Source organism: Dromiciops gliroides, chromosome 4 (assembly GCF_019393635.1).
Source record: "Dromiciops gliroides isolate mDroGli1 chromosome 4, mDroGli1.pri, whole genome shotgun sequence".
Lineage (NCBI taxonomy): Eukaryota > Metazoa > Chordata > Mammalia > Microbiotheria > Microbiotheriidae > Dromiciops > Dromiciops gliroides.
In genome coordinates this window covers 400372897-400394442 of record NC_057864.1, presented here as the reverse complement: position 1 = coordinate 400394442, position 21546 = coordinate 400372897, and the positions used below count along the sequence as shown (strand labels likewise).

General features: G+C 38.7%; 1 protein-coding gene across 5 annotated transcripts in view; it reads right to left on the bottom strand.

The window, feature by feature from the left end:
• TMEM181 (transmembrane protein 181) overlaps positions 1 to 21546 on the bottom strand; it is a 100304-nt gene that overhangs the window by 31586 nt on the left and 47172 nt on the right. For all 5 annotated transcript variants that reach the window (XM_044000872.1, XM_044000873.1, XM_044000876.1 and 2 more), the window contains 3 exons: positions 11158 to 11216; positions 5211 to 5301; positions 4714 to 4835 (listed from right to left, as the gene is read on the bottom strand). In XM_044000872.1, coding sequence (XP_043856807.1) covers positions 4714 to 4835; positions 5211 to 5301; positions 11158 to 11216 — 272 coding nt within the window. The remainder of the gene's footprint in view (positions 1 to 4713; positions 4836 to 5210; positions 5302 to 11157; positions 11217 to 21546) is intronic.

Below are 21546 nucleotides of genomic sequence, written 5' to 3'. Positions count from 1 at the left end.
CAACAAAGTACCACGATGAATCAGTTAGCTCCAGCTTGACCTTTTCCTCCTAAATATATTCTGCCAATTGTAAATTTCAGTTAGTTCTAAGTTTGCTGATTTTGTCTCCCTTGTTAGAACGCAACATCTCGATTTCCCTAAACTAAAACACCCTACATCTTGACCTGCAGCTAGTCTGGTCTATACCAACAACAAAAGCCACATAAGAATAAGCGGGGCCTGTTTGCAAAGTGTGCTGGGGTTTATTATGTAAAAATGAAGAACTCACTCTGAACCTTAGCCCCAATATGTCTATAGGTTTGTATCTGTCCTAGAGGTCGGCAGGACAGAGATTTGAAGCCAGTAAGAAAGGTGGAGCACTTAGTCAAGGGTATTCCCGCCAGGCCTCAATCAACAACAAACAAATAAATAAGGGAAAGGGAAAAAAGGACAAGCTGAGAATTGTTGCTCAAGTCGTTTAAGACTCTGCGCGACCCCATTTAGGGTTTTCTTAGCAGAGATACTAGAGTGGTTTGCCATTTCCTTCTCCAGCTCATTTTATAGATGAGGAAACTGAGATAAACAGTTAAGTGACCTGCCCAGGGTCACACAGCTAGGAAGTGCCTGAGGCCCAATTTGAATTCAGGAAGATGAATCTTCCAGATTCCAAGCCCAGCGCTTGGCTGTGAATATTGACAGAATTAATCACTCCTTTCACTTATAAGCAAAACCAGAGTCCCAGGCTATCCTGAGTAACACAATAATTCCAATGAGTTAGTTGTCCCAAGGCCACTGCAACATCAGAAAGAACAGGGAAGGGGATTAAGGTGAGACAGTCCTACATCTATAAAAGAAAGCTCTGTGACTTCTCATGGGTACCTAGGAAACACATTCTGCTACCTGTCATTAAACCTTAGCTCCCAACAAAGGACAGAACGATTCCTTCAAAGGTCAAGTAGCTATGACTAACTTATATGGTCAGAGGTTGCCCAAATATTATGATGGAGATTCAAGGAAGGGCAAGGTGTCCAGGATATGAGAAATGCACAAAACCCCAGCAAAATGCTATGTATGTGAAATGTTCATTCAATTGGGGGCAGAGGAGGAGGGGAAGGGGAGTGTAGGAGATGAAGGAAGTCCAGTCCTACAAAATTCCATTAAACTAGTGCTCTTTCTACTATGCCATAGGTGGGCAAGTAAGTAGGCACGCAGGCATGCAGACAGAAAAGAAGGAAAGGAGGAAAGGAAAGGAAAGGAGAAAGATTTACATTTATACCTATGGTGCCAGGCATTGTGCTAATAACTAGCAGCATTTTACACATATTTATCTCATTTTATTATCACAATGACACTGGGAGGTAGTTGCTATTATTATCCTCATTTGGGGGAAACTGAGGCAGAGGTTAGGTGACTTGTCCTGGGACACAGAGCTAATAAATATCTGAGAGTGCAATTCAAGTCCTCCTGAGTTCAGGCCCAGCATGCTATCCACTGCACCATCTAGCTGGGCTTGGAAGAAAGGTCAAGGAAAAAAATACATAAATGAATTTATAATATAAATTTGAAAACCATCTGCATTGGGGTGATAGCAATAGAAGTGAATAAGATTGCCAAAGGAGAAAGAAGACAAAAGACAAATTCTGGGAAACCTCTTCCTTATGAGATTGGGAAAAGGAGACCGAGGAGACAGTTATACATAGGATAACAGCCAGGGGAACATGGTATCTCTGAACTCGTGGCAGATATCAAGGAGAATTAGCACAGCTGGTCTGGTAACATGGAGATCAGCAAATACAGCCAAAGCATTTTCAAGAGGCAGAGTCCCCCCACTGAGTGGGGGAAGTCGGGAATCCAGAATGGCCTCCTATAAGAGGTGACACCTAAGCGATGCTGAGCAGAACATGGACAACAGCAGAAAGTATCCCTAAACACCTTCACTGAAATGGAACAATGTCTATACAGAAACACACCAAAAGATAATTTGAAGAAACAGGATAGAATGTAGAATTAGCAGAGCTGCTGGCTCAGAGTACACCTGTTAATAAATGTTCACTGATTTCTCTTTGGACTGCTGAGAGGCAGACTAGTGTAGAAATAAGCTATGGGAACAGAAGTTCTTTATGAAGGGAAGGCTTCAGGCTGAGGGTGAAGAGCAGACTGGGCTGCGAACAGAGTGGATGGAGACCCAGCTCTGACAGCCTCTTTCCTAGAGGCCTCAGATATTGTTACCGAATCTTCAAGAGAGGGAATAGCATCTTGGAGTAAGACAATTTAATTGCCATTCGATGACAGTTAACTGCCTCAGCTGGAGAGTGAGTATGTAAGGCACAGAGGGAAGGAACGAAGAGAACTTCTTTTGTGAGGGATCTAAGATCGAAGCCATATTTTGAGAGAATCACCTGGAGAAGGCAAACTGGGAGAAATCTCTTCTGAAAATATTGAGGAGATTACTTGTCATCCTGGGAGGATTCAATGGTGGGCTGTAGAAGAATCCACAGCTGAATTTGATGGTTACAAGTAAGCTGTGATCTTCCTCATAGCTAATACATTGCTGACATATTTAAATATGTCTTTGTATTGTTACACTGCATAGCCAGTAAGAGTGATATGTATTTAAGTCTGTAAGAGACTAAGAGGGTTAAGATGGATACTTAAAGAGAAAAAAAAGTTTATGGGAAAAGGGGTTTCACTCGTTTTGTTGGGTTTTTGGGGGTTTTTTTTTGCATTCTTCCCTCTTTTATTTTTTTCTAATAATAAACATTTTTATTTATAGTTTTGAGTTTCAAATTTTATCCCTCTTTCTCTCCCTCCCCCCTGAGGCTGTAAGCAATCAGATATAGGTTATACATGTGCAATTATGTAAAACATTACCATATTAATAATTTTATACAAGAAAACTTGAGTAAAAGAAAAAATGAAAAAAGTGAAAAATAGCAAGTTTCAGTCTGTGTTCAATCAATATCAGTTCTTTCTTTGGAAGTGGATAGTATGCTTCATCATTGTTTTGGGATTGTTTTGGATCATTGTACTGCTGAGAATAGTTAAGTCATTCACAGTTCTTCATTAAACAATATTGCTGTCTCTGTACATGATGTTCTCCTGGTTCTGCTCACTTCATTATACATCAGTTCATATAAGTCTTTCCAGGCCTTTCTGAAATCATCCTGCTTGTCATTTCTTATAGCACAATAATATTCCATCACCATCATATACCACAGCTTGTTTAGCCATTCCCCAACTGATGGGCATTCTTTTGATTTCCAATTCTTAGCCACCACAAAAAGAGCTGCTAGAAATATTTTTGTACAAATAGGTCTTTTTCTCTTTTGGGGGGATGCCTTTGGGATATAAACCTAGCAGTGGTATTGCTGTATCAAAGGATAAGCACAGTTCTATAGAACAGTAAAAGGTTGTTATTATTATATATATGTATATACCCGGGGTCGAGTAAAAATTTCTTGGGAAAAATGCAAATTAAAACAACTCTGAGGTACCACCTCACACCTATCAGAGTAGCAAATATAACAAAAAAGGAAAATATTGGATGTTGAAGGGATGTGGGAAAACTAGGATGCTAATCCATTTTGATGAAGAGCAATTTGGAATTATGTCAAAAGGGTTATCAAATGGTGCATACCCTTTGATCCAGCAATATCACTGCTAGGACTATATCCCAAAGACATTCCCCAAAAGAGAAAAAAAGACCTATTTGTATAAAAATATTTCTAGCAGGTCTTTTTGTGGTGGCTAAGAATTGGAAATCAAAGGAATTTCCCATCAACTGGGGAATGGCTAAACAAGCTGTGCTATATAATGGTAATGGAATATTAATGTGCTATAAGAAATGATAAGCAGGATGATTTTGGGAAGGTCTAGACAGACTTATATGAACTAATGTATTATAGTGAAGTGAGCAGAACCAGGAGAACATGGTGCACAGTGAGAGCAATATTGTTTGATGAAGAACAGTGAATGACTTAATTATTTTCAGAAATACAGTGAAGACAGGGCAGGTAGGTGGCACAGTGGATAAAGCACCTGCCCTGGATTCAGGAGGATCTGAGTTCAAATCTGACCTCAGACATCTGACACTTACTAGCTGTGTGACCCTGGGCAAGTCACTTAACCCTCATTGCTCTGCCCACCCCCCCAAATACAGTGAAGACAATTCCAAAGGACTAATGATAAAACATATTATCCACCTCCAAAGAAAGAACTGATATTGATTGAACAGACTAAAGCATGCTATTTTTCACTCTTTTTTTTTCTTTTGAGTCTTCTTATACAAAATGACTAAAACGGTAATATTTTACATAATTGCAAATGTATAACCTATATCTGATTGCTTACCACCTCCAGGAGGGGGAAGGAAAGATAAAATTTGGAACTTACAATTTTAAATAAAAATGTTTATTAAAAAACATTTCAAAATTTCTCCAGCAAAAAGGGGTTGAGTGGAAAAAGTTTAAGAAGCCCTGTTCTAGAGGGATCTAACATGTATCTCAGCAAGTAAATACAAAGTAATTTCAAGTGGTAGACAATACTAACGATTCATGGAAATGAAGATAGGCCTTGTCTAGGAAGCAGAAGCTAAGGATTCTATAAAGGAGAGAGAAGAAAAGACCTCGTCCGAGATCACTCTGGCAACGACACGTAGGCAGGAGATGAAACATCACACACAAGGAAGAGCTGCAGTTAAGGATTCGATTCCCATTGAGCATCATGAGCACATACCCCTGCACAGCTGAGGGTCCTCGTCCGATTATGAACTTTGTTCTGCACAAATGTCTTGCTTGCATGCTGGGTCACACCGTCTACTTTCACAGTCATAGAAAAGCTTGTCTGGATTGTGGTATCTACAAAAAGGAAAATGAAACAGAAGGAGATCAGGAGTGTGCCAACAAGCTGCCAGGTCCCATCACGGGCACCAAACTTCACATCAGACTTGCTAGTTGACTCAGTTATGGCACTGGCATGGCAAACTGCAAAGGGCCCCAGTGATCTCAAGGTGGTGCTATTGAATTTATCTCAAATTGCATTAGAAAGATACACTCCCATCCCTCATGGCTATCAGCTGCAATACACTCAAAAGCGAATTATTTCATAAACAGTGATAGATTTTGCCCCTCCAAATAATGTTTTCCCACATAAGAGGGCCATTTTAAGTCTTTGTAGCACTAGGATACAATGCTTTACAGAAAGAAAATCTATCCCCCGGTTAGTCCTCTTACCATGTGATTGATCCAGCTGAATAACACACGTCAGCCATAACTGCTGATTATAGGTAGAAAGTGGTCCTGAATTGAGAAGAAATGGCTTTAGCTGAGGAAAGAGGAGGGAAAAAGAAAAGAGCTCAGTCAGCCACAGAGCATCATTCCCTGATCCTACTGAACAAATCACCCTGACATATAGGATGTACATTTTACATTTCACAATGTAGGCTCCAGTTATTGTTCTGAAAATAGAAATAATTCCTCTGATGGTATAAATTAAATTATGCAGCAGTAACAAGGCTGGGGGCCTGACAAGCTGCTCCAATCAATTTCATTCCCTTATTGGATGGATCCTGAACACACTTTTCTGAGCCTGTAGTGATTGGGAATAAGAGGAAGAGTCCTACTTTTAATCCAGAGAAAATGCAAAATGCAAAGGAAACAAACAAACAAAAAAAAAGAGTAGAAAATAGCAAAATGATGAAACACACAAAATAAAAACATACAACAAAGGAAATGTTTTCAATAGTTGCAATTTGGTTTGTATCCAGAACCATTAATTCTGTATGCTGTTCTAAAGTCATCTCTGATGATGCCTGGTTTTTTGCTTGTTTGCTCTATGAAAGATATGGTCTTCTCACCTAAATTTACCAGGATTCACTCACAGGGTCAGGATCATGGGGAGAGACAGTCAGAATAATGGAATTATAAGTTCTAGCTTCAACAAAGAAGAGCCAAGTTCAAATCCCAGCCCTGTTATTTACTACTTTATTTTATTATTCTTTATTTATTACCCGTATGATCCTGAGCAAATTATTTAAACCCTCTGAACCCCAGTTTCTTTCTTTCTTTCTTTTTTTGCGGGGCAATGGGGGTTAAGTGACTTGCCCAGGGTCACACAGCTATAAGTGTCAAGTGTCTGAGGCCGGATTTGAACTCAGGTACTCCTGACTCCAGGGTCGGTGCTTTATCCACTGCGCCACCTAGCCGCCCACCTCAGTTTCTTTTTCTGTAAAATGAGACAGTTGGATTGAATGGCCTCTAATATTGCTTCCAGCTTTCAGACTATATCCAACAAACCTTACTAGTTGAGTTAACCCTGAGCAAATGTCTTTTTTTTTTTTTTAAGTGAGGCAATTGGGGTTAAGTGACTTGCCCAGGGTCACACAGCTAGTAAGTGTGTGTTAAGTGTCTGAGGCCGGATTTGAACTCAAGTACTCCTGACTCCAGGGCCGGTGCTCTATCCACTGCGCCACCTAGCTGCCCCCCTGAGCAAATCTCTTAAGCTCTCTGTGCCTCAGGGTTTTTTGTTGTTGTTTTTTGTTTTTTTTTGGGGGGGGGGGGTTTGTAAAATGGGATAGGAACAACACTTGTGTTTCCTACTGCAAAAGAAAGCATTCTGGAAACCTCAGGGAAATAGTTCTGCTCTAACGCTTGTTTTAAAAGTATGAATTTGTCCCAACATGAGAGCTATATTAGGGATCAATCTAAGCAAAATGGGAGGTCTGCCATTTCCTTGTCCCGGATTTCATCCTCCTGAAACAGCATTCACCACTTGCCAATAACTCACAAGCTACAGCTCTTGTGATGCCCCAGCCCACAGCAGCCTGCCATGGTAGGCACCGTCACTATCTGATGGAACATGCATGTATTTCTCAACCATTTAACAACCATAAAACTGGACTAGGTTCCTATTTTTCCTATGTGTTCCTGACAAGGTTTCTGAGTGCTATGCTCCTAGCCCCATGTTCCCCAAAGAACCTATGGTTTTTATTGTCAGATTCTGCACAGCACGGTAATTTTTTAGAAACACATGCCACTTTACAGTAGCACTGACTGCATATATAAATGGGACTTATTATTATCAAGTATACTGAGTTTTCAAAAGTCACTGTACCAGCACCAGTACTTCAAAACCTGATCCTTTGGGGGGGGGGGGGCAATGAAGGTTAAGGGACTTGCCCAAGGTCACACAGCGAGTAAATGTCAAGTGTATGAGGCCAGATTTGAACTCAGGTCCTCCTGAATCCAGGGCTGATGCTTTATCTACTGTGCCATCCAGCTGCCCCCAAACTGGATCTTTTACTAAGTGTAACCTGATCAATTTCATTTTTTTTAAGAAAAGGTTCTGGGGTTCTTTTTTTGACATGAGGTTTTTTGAGGTAGAGATATATTCTTGGTCCAGTCATAGCATGGCTATACAGAATCTCTCTGTGGTTTGGTTCTTACTAAGAAGCTTCTGTTTTAGAGGTAATTCCCTCTAAAAGGACATCTGCCTAAGTATCATTCCATCTTTCCCAATGTCTTACATCCTCTAAGTCATCTTCATCTTCACTATCACCTCTAATCTCGCCACCCCTCAGTTCTTTCCCTACACTGAATATATTTTTCAACCTTCCCCTATTTTGACCTCTTAGTGAACCAGCTAAACTCTAGACTATGCTCTACACTCAATTCACTTGTTCCCTGGTACTGTCTGATCACCCCTTACAAAGCACAAGCCCCAGATTACTCCCACCATACCTCCTTTGCTTCTATGCACATGCTATGGAATGGAGGTAAAGGAAATCACAAAGCTAAGCTGCATGGACCCACTACAAATTTATGTTATCTAATCTCAATTGGGCATTCATTGCAGCCTTCTATTCCTCCCTAAACAATTCACTGTCCCATCTCTTCAGTAGCTGTTACAAATCTTCCCATTTCTCTTCAAACATCTCATGGTACTTGCTCCACTCTCTCTTAACTCATCAACATATTTCACTGAAGAAACCAAGACCATTTACCTAAAGCACTTCAATCTCTTCCTCTTCATCTCATCATTCAGACATATACCTCCACCATATTTTCCTTCACCAAGATCTCAGGTGAAGGAGTGGCCCTTCTTGCCAATGAAAGACCACCAAGTAAACTTAAAAAGCATTTGTTAAGTGTCTACTATAAACATGCACGCACCCTTGATCCTATCCCCTCTCGGACTTTCCAGCAAATTGTTCCCACCATCATCTCTACTTTCTGTTTTATCTTCATACTCTACCTAGCTACTGGTTCCTTCCCTGCTGCCTACAAATATGTCCATGTCTCTCCCTTGAAACCCTTACTTCATCCTTCCATACCTGCTATTTATTGTCCTATATCCCTAAATCCCCCTTCCTGGCTAAACTCCTTGAGAAAGTCATCCGTACTCAATGCCTCTACTTCTTCAGCCTTCCCAAGATTCTAAATGCTTTGCAATCTGGTTTCTAACTCTCCAAAGTTACCAATGATCTCTTAATTGCCAGATCTAAAGGTCTTTACTCAATGAACTTTGCAGCATTTGACATGGTAGTTTGCCCTTTCCTCCTGGCTACTTTCTATTTTCTAGGTTTTCATGACTTTGCAGCTCCTTTGTGGCTCTCCTCTCATCTACTCAACTCCTCTTCAGCCTCCTTCTATGGTTCATCCTCCATGCCACCAGAGTTCTGTCTGTCCTGGGCCCTCTTCTCTTTTCTCTCTATACTACCCTCACTTGGTGAGCTAGCTCATCAGGACCCATGAGTTCAATTATCATCTCTATGCAGATGATTTATAGACTTTTACGGCCAGTTCTAGTCTTCCTCCTGAGCTATAGTCACACATCTCCAATTGTGCCTTGGACATCTCAAAATGGATGTCCAAGAGGCATCTTAAACTATGTCTAAAACAGACCTCACTGACTTTCTCGCACTTGCTGCCTTCCATGCATTCTGCCATTACACTACACTGATCTCCTTATACTTTCTCTCACAGGACACACCACCTTCCAACATCATGCTTTTGTACCACCTGTACACCATGCCTGAACCGCTCTCCCTCCTCACTTCATCTCTTAGAGACTCTGGTTTCCTTAAAGGCTCTGCTACAAAAGGCCTTTCATGATCCTCACTACCACTAGTGCCTTCCTTCTGAAACTACATTCCATCCACACTGTATATCTCTTGTATCCACAGGTACCTGTTGTCTCCTCTATTAGAATGGGTGCCTGCCGTTTTGCCCCTTTTTTTGTATCCTCTGCACTTAGCACAGCTGAGCACAAAATAAGTACTTAATAAATCTTTATGAAGTGGCTAACCTTGGATTTGGAATTTTATAGGAATGTGTACTACCCCACAACTAACAAGAAAGGTTGTATGATGGTGAAATAAGTGTAATGCAAATAAAACATTTACTTAAGAGGTAGTGAAGGAGAGAGAGTACTAGCCTTGGAGTCAGAAAGACCTGGTTTCAAATTCCATGTCATTAGATGTGTGACCCAAGGCAAGTCCCATCACCTCCTTGAACCTGAGTTTCCTCACCTGAAAAAATGAGATTGGACAAGATGACTGCTATGGCCTCTTAAAACTTTAAATCTGTGATCCTAAACTTCATTATTTCAAGATCTGTAATTTCACCCTTGCAGGTACTCCCTTCAACTTATAAAAAATGCAATCTCTCCACACCTTAGTAGATGGTATTGGTAAATTGCATTAGGCCCCAAATTCCCTCACTGGCTAGTTAACTTTCTAGTGACGATTCTCTCTTAGCTAAATAAACTGAGCTGTCCCTTGGGCCAAAATATGGTCCATTAGTATGGGCCAGAAATAAGCCTGTATTCATAGCCCTTCTGGATTGATAAGACTGGCCAGACCTTGAGCTTCCCTAGCATGGCCTTAAGAACTGAAAAAACTGGTGCCTCCATCTTAGGGGCTAAAGTATCTCTGGTTCTGGGGGGCAGCCTTGCCCTCATGCTAAATGGTCAAAGGAATCAGCTCAGAACCTCTAAGTTCTCACTTAGCTTGTTATTGCCTCCAGTTGGGTTCACACTATTAAAACTATTCCAGAAAATATCAAGAAAAGAAAATTTGACAAAACCTCTTAAAATATTATTGTGGACAACACAGAGAAAAAAAAAGACTGGATAACAATGCAGTTAGGTAGGGAAAAAGAATCCAGCATCATCACCACAACAGAATAAGGTGCCAGGGTAAGAATTTCAAGGAGAAAGGAAAATAAAATGCCATTTTTAAAATGTGGCTACTTAAAGAGCTGTTCCTGAAAAGTAGTTGGTTCCTAGACAAATTGTAGGGTTCACACAAACGTATATCATGGTTGTACCCCCTATTAGGTATCCTTTATTCCTGACTAAATAAAGTACAGGGAAGAAAATTGTATCCTCCTTTCCCCTTAATCATGACTTACTACAAATAGCACCACACCTGAGGCAAGTAAGGAGTTGGAGTCAAATGATCAAATTTAAACTACATATATTATGGAATCATGGAATTACATGTGGCTTTAATTTAGAGATCTGTATGTTTGATAGAGAAAAAGTTTTAATTTGTACAGAATTTCTTCAACAATATCAGATAATGATTCACATTTCAATAGTGCTTTCAGTTTTACAACCCTCAAATCTTCATAACCAGCCCTGTGAGGCAGACAGTGTGAAGTATAACTCCCTCCACTTTACAGATGAAAACACTGACAGTAAGGGTGATTAAGTGACCTGCCATGGGGCACACATTCATAACAAAAAAGTAGACCTTCAGAACTGGAACCCAAAACTCTTTTTATGAATTACCACAAAGAACTGCCCATGTTAAAAACTAGAACAAGGTTCCAACTCCTGAGTTACGCGGGGGCAAAAGTCATAAGGAATCAAGTACTACGCTGTATAAACGGGATAGCTGAAACTTATTATCTCCTGGAACTCAAGGCTTTCTTGAGACAGGGCATGCTCTCCAGCATGAGCTGGATGGATTCACTGAAATAGAAAAGGTAATTTTACCAAAGAATAACCTAAGGTCCAACAATTAACTATTCCCAAAGGGATGAGAAGCCTGCATTATATTGAAACCCAAGTTTCAGATTCAGAGCTGCCCTGTCTTCCGCATGCTCCAGGCTGGTGCATGACTTACTAAGATGACAGTTTACAGTCCCCCACTGATCATCATTCAGACAGTCTTACCTTTAAGCTACTACTGTTCACTTGGTGGTCTTCTGAAGTAGACTGGATCGCTTGAGGACCTAAAATTTATCAGAACAGGAAAAAAAAGCAAGTTATTGAAAAAAGGATTTGATTAATCAATTCCAAGACACCTTTGATGACAGGGGGCAAGAGATGAGGTCTTTTCCCTCTGGGCTGACCCACTTCAAAACCAGACTCATTTGAATACATTATTAACGTGGGTTACCACAGCCAAAAGGGGGGAAAGCATATAAGGACAACAGTGTTGGTATGTAGTCTATTCTATGGGGCTTCTGGCCTTCCCCAAAGAGCCAAGTAAAGTATATGTCAATCCACTTAATAAGCATACTGTGATACATGACATAATGTTTTATGTTAACTTTGATGGATTTTTGCTTTGGGGCAGGAAACATCATTTCTTTTTCCTCTGGTAAGGTTTCTTAAGGAGCTGAGCACAATATGTGTCAGATCCATAGAACACCTAGATTTCATGCTGTGAGAAAGCAGACAGCAGTAAAATAAAAAGACTCAATGAATATTTATTGATGCCTACAATGTGCATAGCATGGTACTATATTCTGTGCAAGATACAAAGAAAAATATAGCAAGGGTTACAAATAGGAGTTAGTGTTTTGGGTTTTTTTTCCCAATCTTAATAGTATTTTTTCCCAGTTACACGTAAAGACAGTTTTCAACATTTGTTTTTATAAGATTTTGAGTTCCAGATTTTTCTCCTTCCCTCTTTTCCCTACCCCTTCCCCAAGACAGAAAGCAATCTGATTTAGGTTATATATATACAATCACATTAAACATATTTCTGCATTAGTCGTGTGAAAAAAGAATCAAAACAAAAGGGAAAAACCTAAAAAAACAAACAAAAAAGTAGAAATGGTATGGTTCAATCTGCATTCAGATTCCACAATTCTTTTTTCTGGATGTGGAGAGCATTTTCCATCATGAGTCCTTAGGAATTATCTTGGATAACTGTATTGCTGAGAAGAGCTAAGTTTATCAGAGTTGATCATCACATAATGTTGCTGTTTCTGTGTACAATGTTCTCCTGGTTCTGCTCACTTCACACAGCATCAGTCCAACTTAAGTCTTTCCAGGTTTTTCTGAAATCTGCCTGCTCATCATTTCTTATAGCACAATATAGTATTCCATTACAATCGCATACCACAACTTGTTCAGTCATTACTCAACTGATGGGTATCTCCTCAATTTCCAATTCTTTGCTACCACAAAAAGAACTGCTATAAATATTTTTGTACATGTGGGTCCTTTTCCCTTTTTTATGATCTCTTTGGGATACAGACCTAGTAGTGATATTATTGGGTCAAAGGGTATGCACAGTCACATAGCCCTTTGGACATAGTTCCAAATTACTCTCCAGAATGGCTGGATCAGTTCACAACTCTACCAACAATGCATTAGTGTTTCAATTTTTCCACAGCTTCTCCAACATTTATTATTTTCCCTTTTTTTTCATATTAACCAATCTGATAGGTGTGAGGTGGTACCTCAGAGTTGTTTTAATTTGCATTTCTCTAATCAACAGTGATTTGAAGCATTTGTTTATATGGCAATAAATAACCTTGATTTCTTCATCTGAAAACTGCCTGTTCATATCCTTTGATCATTTCTCAACTGGGGAATGACTTGTATTCTTATAAATTTGGTTTAGTACTGAATCAAATGTTTGTTTGTTTTTTTAAAAATAGTCAATAAACACTACAAGATCTTGTATTATCTACACTTTTCAGTGACTGGACTTTAAAATGTTTTCTGTGGGGGCAGCTAGATGGCGCAGTGGATAAAGCACCAGCCCAGGATTCAGGAGGGCCTGAGTTCAAATCCAGCCTCAGACACTTGACACTTACTAGCTGTGTGACCCTGGGCAAGTCACTTAACCCTTATTGCCCTGTCCCCCCCCCCAAAAGTTTTTTGCTACAGACTTATCATTTGTAAACATCTTGTTTCTTTCTCAAACCATCAAGAATGTACCCAATAAATATGCACATTATTCTCATAAAATTTTGTAGAAATAGAAAAATAGACATGTAGATTTATAGTTGTTGATATTTCCTCAATAAACTCTCTTTCAGCTTCCATGAGACTCAATCCTCCAAGGCTCTCAAAACAATGTCATCTTGAGCTGGGACCTTTTCTGCCTATAGCTGGCTTTATCCAACAACCCATACCATCTGTTTTCTTTGATGTCATTTTCACTTCTACGTGCAGTACATGAGGGACTTTGATGTGGAGTCCAAGTGTGGTGATTTTACCATCTTTGATAGTGAAAAGAGTCTGTTATAAAACTCCTTAGAGTTCATTTACATTTTTCATCTATTTGTTTCTATTTTGTTCCTTTTTCATTCTTTAAATGTGTTTCATAATAGTTTAACTAGTTATCTCACCAAGCTTTGGTTTTACCACCACTGCTTCTCATATGTATTATGTTCCCCCATTAGAATGTAAGCTCCCTGAGATCAAGGACCTCTTTATACTTGACCATATATTTGTCCTCCCAGAGTTGAGCAGAGTGCCTAGAAAATAATTAATGCTTTATCCGTCTATCTTACTATCCATCTTTCCAGAGGTTCTCTCCCTAATCAGAACTTAGAGGACACTAAAAAAGGGGGGGAAACTCTGGACAGAAAGAGGCTTCATACCAGCAGCAAAGCCTATACATATGTGGTAAACACTTGGAACCACAGCTGGCCGCAGTAACTGACAGTTAGACAGCATTTTCCATCTGTGATCTCATTTGATTCTCACAAAAATCCTGAGAGGGAAGCAGGGCAAGTATTATCCTCATTTTACAGACAGGGAAACTAGGGATCAGACGCTAAGTGATTTGCCTAAGGTTACATAGCAACTTGTGGCCAAGACTTTGACTCCAAGTCTTATGCCTTTCTGAATATACCATAGCTGCCTACTTAAAATTAAATTGTTTGTATGATTTATGAAACCAAGAAATGCTATTGTTAAAAATCAGCATCTTAAATGTTACTTTTTCCTTAACCAAGGGCACTTTATATTCATGCAACATGATTAACAAGAAATCTACCAAATGTGAAATTACACATAGGCAAAAAAGACAGTTATATTTACTGTCTTTTATTTCATTTTGTCATTATAAGGCTTTCCACTCTTCAGGAAAATGAAAACTATGGATAAACCACCTTAGAAACCAACAATCTTTAGGAAATCCTGGAAAGCAACATAACAACATACTTATGAATGGGTTATATTCAAAAAGTTCATTTTTAAGTAAGTCACTCTATATTCAACAGGAATTTTCCCATAGCAATAATACCTAAATAATGGTTAGGTTCCCAGGCCAGCACCACAAAAGCCTATTTATATTTAACAAAGAGTGAAGCTGAATTAAATTAATAACTGTGCTATAGAACATTGTTATTATGGATGGTGCCTTGTGAATTCCAACTGGGAAAAAGGAATATCCCCTCCTGCCATAACAGTGATAAGAATCTATTCCCACCCCAAAAACAGAGACACTCAAGCTGTGGACTGGGAAGTTTCCAGTGAAGCTAGTGTTTAAATGTTACTCAAGTTACTTATATTCCTCATAAATGGAATATTTCTAAGTAACAGAAAGAGCATAAAGTTTCATTCCTGACCTCAATTTGCTTAAAATATCATTGAGGACAAAAGACAGAATAAGAGTTGAAAAGGACCTCAATGTCCATCTAGTCCAACCCAATTTACCAAAAGAATCCCTACTGCAACATACTGGACAGGCAGGTAGCCAACCTTTGCTTGAAGAGTTCTAATAAGAGGAAATACACTTCCCCCTAATGCAGCCCACTACCCTTTTGGATAGCTTCCAATATTGGCAAGTTGTTTCTTTATATCAAATCTAAATGTGCCTTTCTGCAAATTTTACTCACTGCTCCTAGTTCTGTGCTCTGACAACAGAGTAAGTCAAATCTCTCTTCCATATGATAGCCTTTCAAGTAACTGAATAAGAGCTCTCATGCCCTGCTCTCCCTGCTCTTCAGCAAGTTGACTATATCCAGTTTCCTCCCCTAATAATCACATGACAAGGACTTGAGGCCAATTGCCATTCCAGTCGCCATTCTCTGGACACTCTCCTGCTTACCAACGTCTGTCTTAAATTCTAGGGTCCAGAATTAAACATGGTAAACTAGATGTGATCTCATGAGGACAGAGTCCAATGAGACTATCCCTCCATTATTCCTAGAAGCTGTGCCTTTCAAATGCCTTTTAATTTTTTTTTAGCTGTTATATCATATTGCTGACTTAATACTGATCTTAAGTCCACTAAAATTCCAGACCTCTCTCAGACAAACAGCTGTCTAACCAAGCCTCCCATTTCTTATATTTGTAAAGTTAATTTTTGGGGGGGGCAGGGCAATTGGGGTTAAGTGACTTGCCAAAGGTCACACAGCTGGTGTTAAGTGTCTGAGGTCAAATTTGAACTCAGGTCCTCCTGAATCCAGGACCGGTGCTCTATCCACTGCGCCATCTAGCTTCCCCCTAAAGTTAATTTTTTTTACCAAAATATATGAGTTTTTCTCAAACAGATCCCCTATCCTATTAATTCAGATGTTATTTCCCATGATGTGGGAATAGAATAACTTATCTATGCCTGTCCATCCTATTCAATTTTTATATGTATTCTCCAAATTCACTACAGTGTAGGGGGATAACCATGCTGCTCAAGGACTTCCTTACTTGTCTTCTGTCACTGAGAACTCAGGGTAATAACTTATTTTCTCCCAATCACCATGTGATCAGTTCATCTTTTTTTTTTTTTTAAATCATAAATGACATCCTTTACTCCAGTTCTTCAAATTTCCTTATTTTTTATATGTTGCAGCCTAGTTACATCCTTTCTACTGCCCTCTATGTGCTATTCATTTTAAAATTATTTTTTTTTTGTAGGCAATGGGGGTTAAGTGACTTGCCCAGGGTCACACAGCTAGTAAGTGTCAAGTGTCTGAGGCCGGATTTGAACTCAGGTACTCCTGAATTCAGGGCCGGTGCTTTAACCACTGTGCCATCTAGCTGCCCCCCATTTAAAAATTTTCGATTACCTAATGTTCCATGAGTCACAGCCAGTCTACAACAAAAAGTTGTTTTTTGTTTTGTTTTTTTAACTGTCTTTTGTTTCTAGAAGAAATACTGGGTCATTAAGGAGCAATTTTCTGAAGACAATCCAATTTTCTCTTCTCTTCCTATTTAATTTTGAGCCTAACTCCTTGTCTATTGAACTGGTGATCCTGGATATACTGATAGACAAGTTCTTAAGATAGTCCATGTAGCTGCAAGTCATTGTCTGAACAACAGGTAGGCTATATCCACTTGGTTTTTCCTGGGCTGGATGGTTAGGGCAAATTCTTGAATAGTTACAAGTCTCATCCAGGAAACTGTACAATATTTCAGGCCTTTTATGCCAACAGCATATTATCCACAAACAGGAGAATCAGAAAGACAGTATCCATAGGGGATCTCTCATCAACTTGGACTGTATATTGGTTCTCTGCAAAAGTAGGAGCAAATACCTTTGATAAAGATACCTTTCTTTGCTTTATGGCTAGCCTTAAACTTATGATCAGTAGTAACTGAACTAGATTCTACTGTTTTATCTTTCAAGGAGTCTTGCATAATTTTGGGGGTGGGGGTGGGCAATGAAGGTTAAGTGACTTGCCCAGGGTCACACAGCTAGTAAGCATCAAGTGTCTGAGGCCGGATTTGAACTCAGGTCCTCCTGAATCCAGGGCCTGTGCTTTATCCACCAAGCCACCTAGCTGCCCCAGTCTTGCATAATTTAACATATGAAACATTCAAATCTCTTCCATCTGCCCTTGTACTAGTAGTCTCTAATGCCTGGAATACACATCTTTTGGAATCCCTGGTTTTCTTTAAGATTCAGCTCAAGCATGATCTTCTACATAAAACCTTCCCCCTCCAATGTACTTTCTCCCCAAACTATTCTCTATTCATTTTGCATGTGTATTTACCTTTTGGAATGTAATATTCTGTGCTCTCCACTCCTACAAAGTTATAGCTGCTAAATCTTTCGGTTCCCAGGTACATGAACTTTTTCTTCTGGCTGCAACTTTTTCTTGGATCTAGAAGTTCTGGATTTTGGCTATGACATTCCTGGGAATTCCGAGTAAGAGGTTTCTATTAATATGTAACTGGTGGATTCTTTCTATCTTCACTTTTCCCTTGTGATCAGGGCAGTTTTCTTTCTTGATTTATTGAAAAAGATGACATCTATGGTCTGTTTTGGGGACAGCCAGGTGGCACAGTGGATAGAGAACCAGCCCTGGAATCAGAAGGACCTGAGTTCAATTCTGGCCTCAGACATTACTAATTGTGTGACCCTGGAAAAGTCACTGAACCCCATTTTCCTCAGTTTCCTCACCTGTAAAATGAGCTGGAGAAAGAAATGACAAACAACTCTAATATCTCTGCCAAGGACCCCAAATTAGGTCATGGAAAGTCAGACACAACAAAAACAATTCAACAACAGCCAAAAGGGTCTTTTTTGGGTGGATTTTCAGTCTTAAATTCTTTCTCCTTGATTTTTTTCCAGGTCAGTTGTTTTTGGTATGAGATACCTTACAAATTTTCTTCTATTTTTTTTTTAGACTTTTTATGTTGTTTTACAACAAACTCAATAAATTTTTGTTGATTACTTGATGTGGATGACAGACACCACCATGCAAGAATGCACCTTTAAGGCAATATTTTGTCACTACTAAATAAAATGTTCTTTTATCCTCAACAAATATGAACAGAAGGCTATTATATTCTCTACATCTTTCAGTAAATTGTGTAATAATAAAGATGTGGTCTACTTCGGAATGTTTCTTGCAAATGTCTGCCATTTATTCTTTACTAATTCCCTTATCAATGATACCCTGAATATGTGTAGATAATTCTCATAAAAATACTATATAGATGGGAGAATAGGCATATATAAATTAGCAGTTGCCAATATTTTGTCAGTTGCCTTTCTGAGACATTAATATGGTCTCAGATTTTTTCCCTAAGTTTTTAGTATCTTTCCTTCTTTTGTATACCTTATAAAAAGACCCCCTCAACATTCTTATAATTCTGTTGTCTCTAGCATGGAATTCCTCTATGTAGATCTGATCAAATTTGGCTGTTTCCCCACCTTTCTTGTCCTAAATGAAAAGTTTCTATCTTTGTTTCTATCATTCCTATAAGCACATCTGGGACTGTTATACAGGGGCCAAGTATGGCAATTATACTGTCCTTGATGGTGGGAGTGAAAAAAAATGCTTACATTTCATCTTATCAGATTTAGTCTAATAGTGCTACTCTGGCACCTGGCACCTAGGTGGCACAGTAGTTAGAGCATTTGCCCTGGAGTCAGGGAGACACGAGTTCAAATCTGAACTCAGACACTTGACACTTAACAGCTATGTGACTCTAGGCAACTCACTTAATCCCAACTGCCTCAAATATCCAGGGCCATCTCCAGTCTTCCTGATATATATCTTGCCACTGGTTCCAGATGGCTCTGGAGAAGAGAGTGAGGCTGGTGACTCTGCACAGCCTTCCTTCTTTTAAATACAATTCACTGCAAGTCATGATATCAACTCACAGTGTCAAGGTGCTCTTTGAAAATGAAGGACAAACAACAACAACAGTAGTATGGCCTGATTATCTTTTTGGATCCTGTCATCCAGTGTATTGGCTTATAAAACAAATGAGTAGAAGAGACAATAATTGTTATAGTTCACAGAAAAAAAATATCCATGATGGTGAAATATCTAGAGAACAACGTGAAAGCCAACGTGGGGTTTCTTCTTTTTTCCTCTTAAATGATTTATTTATGAATAACTGTAAATACTAAGAAAATCAATTAGTCCTATTTTAGTAATATTTGAATATGTCTTCCAATAAGATGACTAAACGGTCTGTGCATAGTTTCCTCCCTCATAACCTTTAAACAGCAAGAAATGTACCAAATATTCTAAAAGAAAAACAAAAACCCAGGGTGGAAAAGGAAAAAAAAAATCTTCATAAGGAAATCCCAGACTTAAATGCAAACTCAAAGGAATACCACCACCACTCCCAGCCAAAAACAAACAAATAAACAAAAACCCAAATGGAACAAATATACATCCATAGAACATGAAAAGGCCAAGTAATGAATCTCTGTATACTAAAAGGAGGGAGCAAGACTAATATCTCTTAAAAGTCCCACCAACCTAGGGATAATTGAAAGAACAAAAAGAGAACTATAGGTTCTGATATTCAGAAAGAAATATTCTAGAGGAAGGAAAGGAGGTAGGGAGAGCAGAAATGAAGTGACTTTGTGTGTCTAGAAATCTGGGTTTTATAGGTGAAGGTCACTAAAACAATGAGGTGGAGGATATAGGGAAGGAAAGAAGGTTCATGACTCATACTCTTATCTAGGCTGAACAAAGAAAATATAAACAGATATCAGTTAAAATAGACTAAAGGAGGAGGGAAGAGAGTGTCTATGTAAAATAAGAAGCAGATTTCCAGACTTTTTTTTTTTTTAACACAAATAAGTGTCTGGACAGATAGAAATGGGAGTATGGTTTTAGAGAGGAAGTAGGAGACTACATGGTTTCAAGCAAAACAAGCAACAGGTACCAATTTCTTTTTTATTTTTCTTTTTAAAAAGGGAATTTAACAAAATTTGATTCAGGAAAAAAGAATTCTAACCTTGAATATTAAAAGATGGAATTTCCCATAAAAAAGAACAAGTTACAGAATGGATTAGAAAATAATCCATTTTGTTTTCTTTAGAGACAAGGTTAACTTGAACTGTGGATTCATTATTGCAAACATCAATTTTGTTATTAAATACTTTAACTCTGTGAAAAAATATATAATCCAATTATTTCCTGCAAACAAGAAACACACCTAAAACTAGAACAAAATTTCTTATCTGAATCCAAAAAATTCAGAAGTGGCCATGTGATTTCAGATAAGGCTACAACACAAAGATATACTGTGTTGACAAATAAACTATATTATAATTAAAGGCACCATAGATAAACAAAATAAATCACAACTGTCCTGGGTACTACAGACTGTTCCTAGGCCTTGGATCCCAAGAGGTTGATTAGGCCACATGGCTTTAGTGATTCAAAGCTCATGTACAGCCCTTAGTCTTGAAGATCAGGGACAAGGATATAGGTAGCATCATAATGAGGTATTCTTGAGATGATTAGCTATACCGAGGTCCATTTTTGGTACCAGAGAATCCCATAAGCTAGCACTCATGGGATCTAAGAGAAATTGGATTTCTGTGTCTGTCAATGCATATCCTTGTTAAGTATTTTTATCCTTATTGTTTTCCAGTAAGATGAGGTAATTTTAGTTTTGCTGCCTCACTGACTTGGTCTTTAAAAACCCTCTCCTTACATTTAGGACCAGCTTGTACCTGGCCCAGAACAATAACCTGTCATCTCCCTCTCAACTCATGCTTCATGATATTCTGCCATAAATCCTTTACAAGGAGTTAATCTAATGGGTTATGTACCTCTCACTAAATTAAGTATTTAGAATTATGTTATTCATTGTATAAGTATGTATGTAAATATTACTGATAGTAATTCATTCATCTAAGATGAATAAAATAATACCAATATTAAATGTGTGTGTGATAAATGCCATAGTTCTAATTACTTAAAGAAAAAAGCATATTCAACTGCAAAGACTTAAATACTAAGAATAATTCTCCAAATAACTAATAATAAGATAAATTAAAATCAAAACAACCCCTGAGCTTCCAAGTTATAGTCAGAAAATTGGCAAGGTGAAAAAAGATGGGGACAATCAATGTCAGAGGCTTGTGAAAAGACATGGCACACGAATTTGTTGTTGTTGGAACTATGAATTAGTACATTTCTGGAAAACAATTTGGAATTATGCAAATAAAGTGGTTACAATTCCATTCTATTCCACTTTTTTTGGGGGGGGGCAGGGCAATGCGGGTTAAGTGACTTGCCCAGGGTCACACAGCTAGTAAGTGTCAAGTGTCTGAGGCCAGATTTGAACTCAAGTACTCCTGAATCCAGGGCCAGTGCTTTATCCACTGCGCCACCTAGCCGCACCCCCATTCTATTCCACTTTGACCCAAAGATTACACTACTGAGGTATATACTCCAATGAGGTCACTGAGAATAAGAAAGGCCCTACAAACATAATATTTATAGCAGTACATTCTGAGTTCTATGTGTACATTTCCAGCAAAGAGCTGGAAACAAAGTAAAGGCCTGTTCACTGGGGAATGGCCAAATCAATTGTGGTATACGAATGTAAATGAAATGATACTATGCTGTTTAAGAAACAACAAACATGATGAATACATAAAAGCTTGGA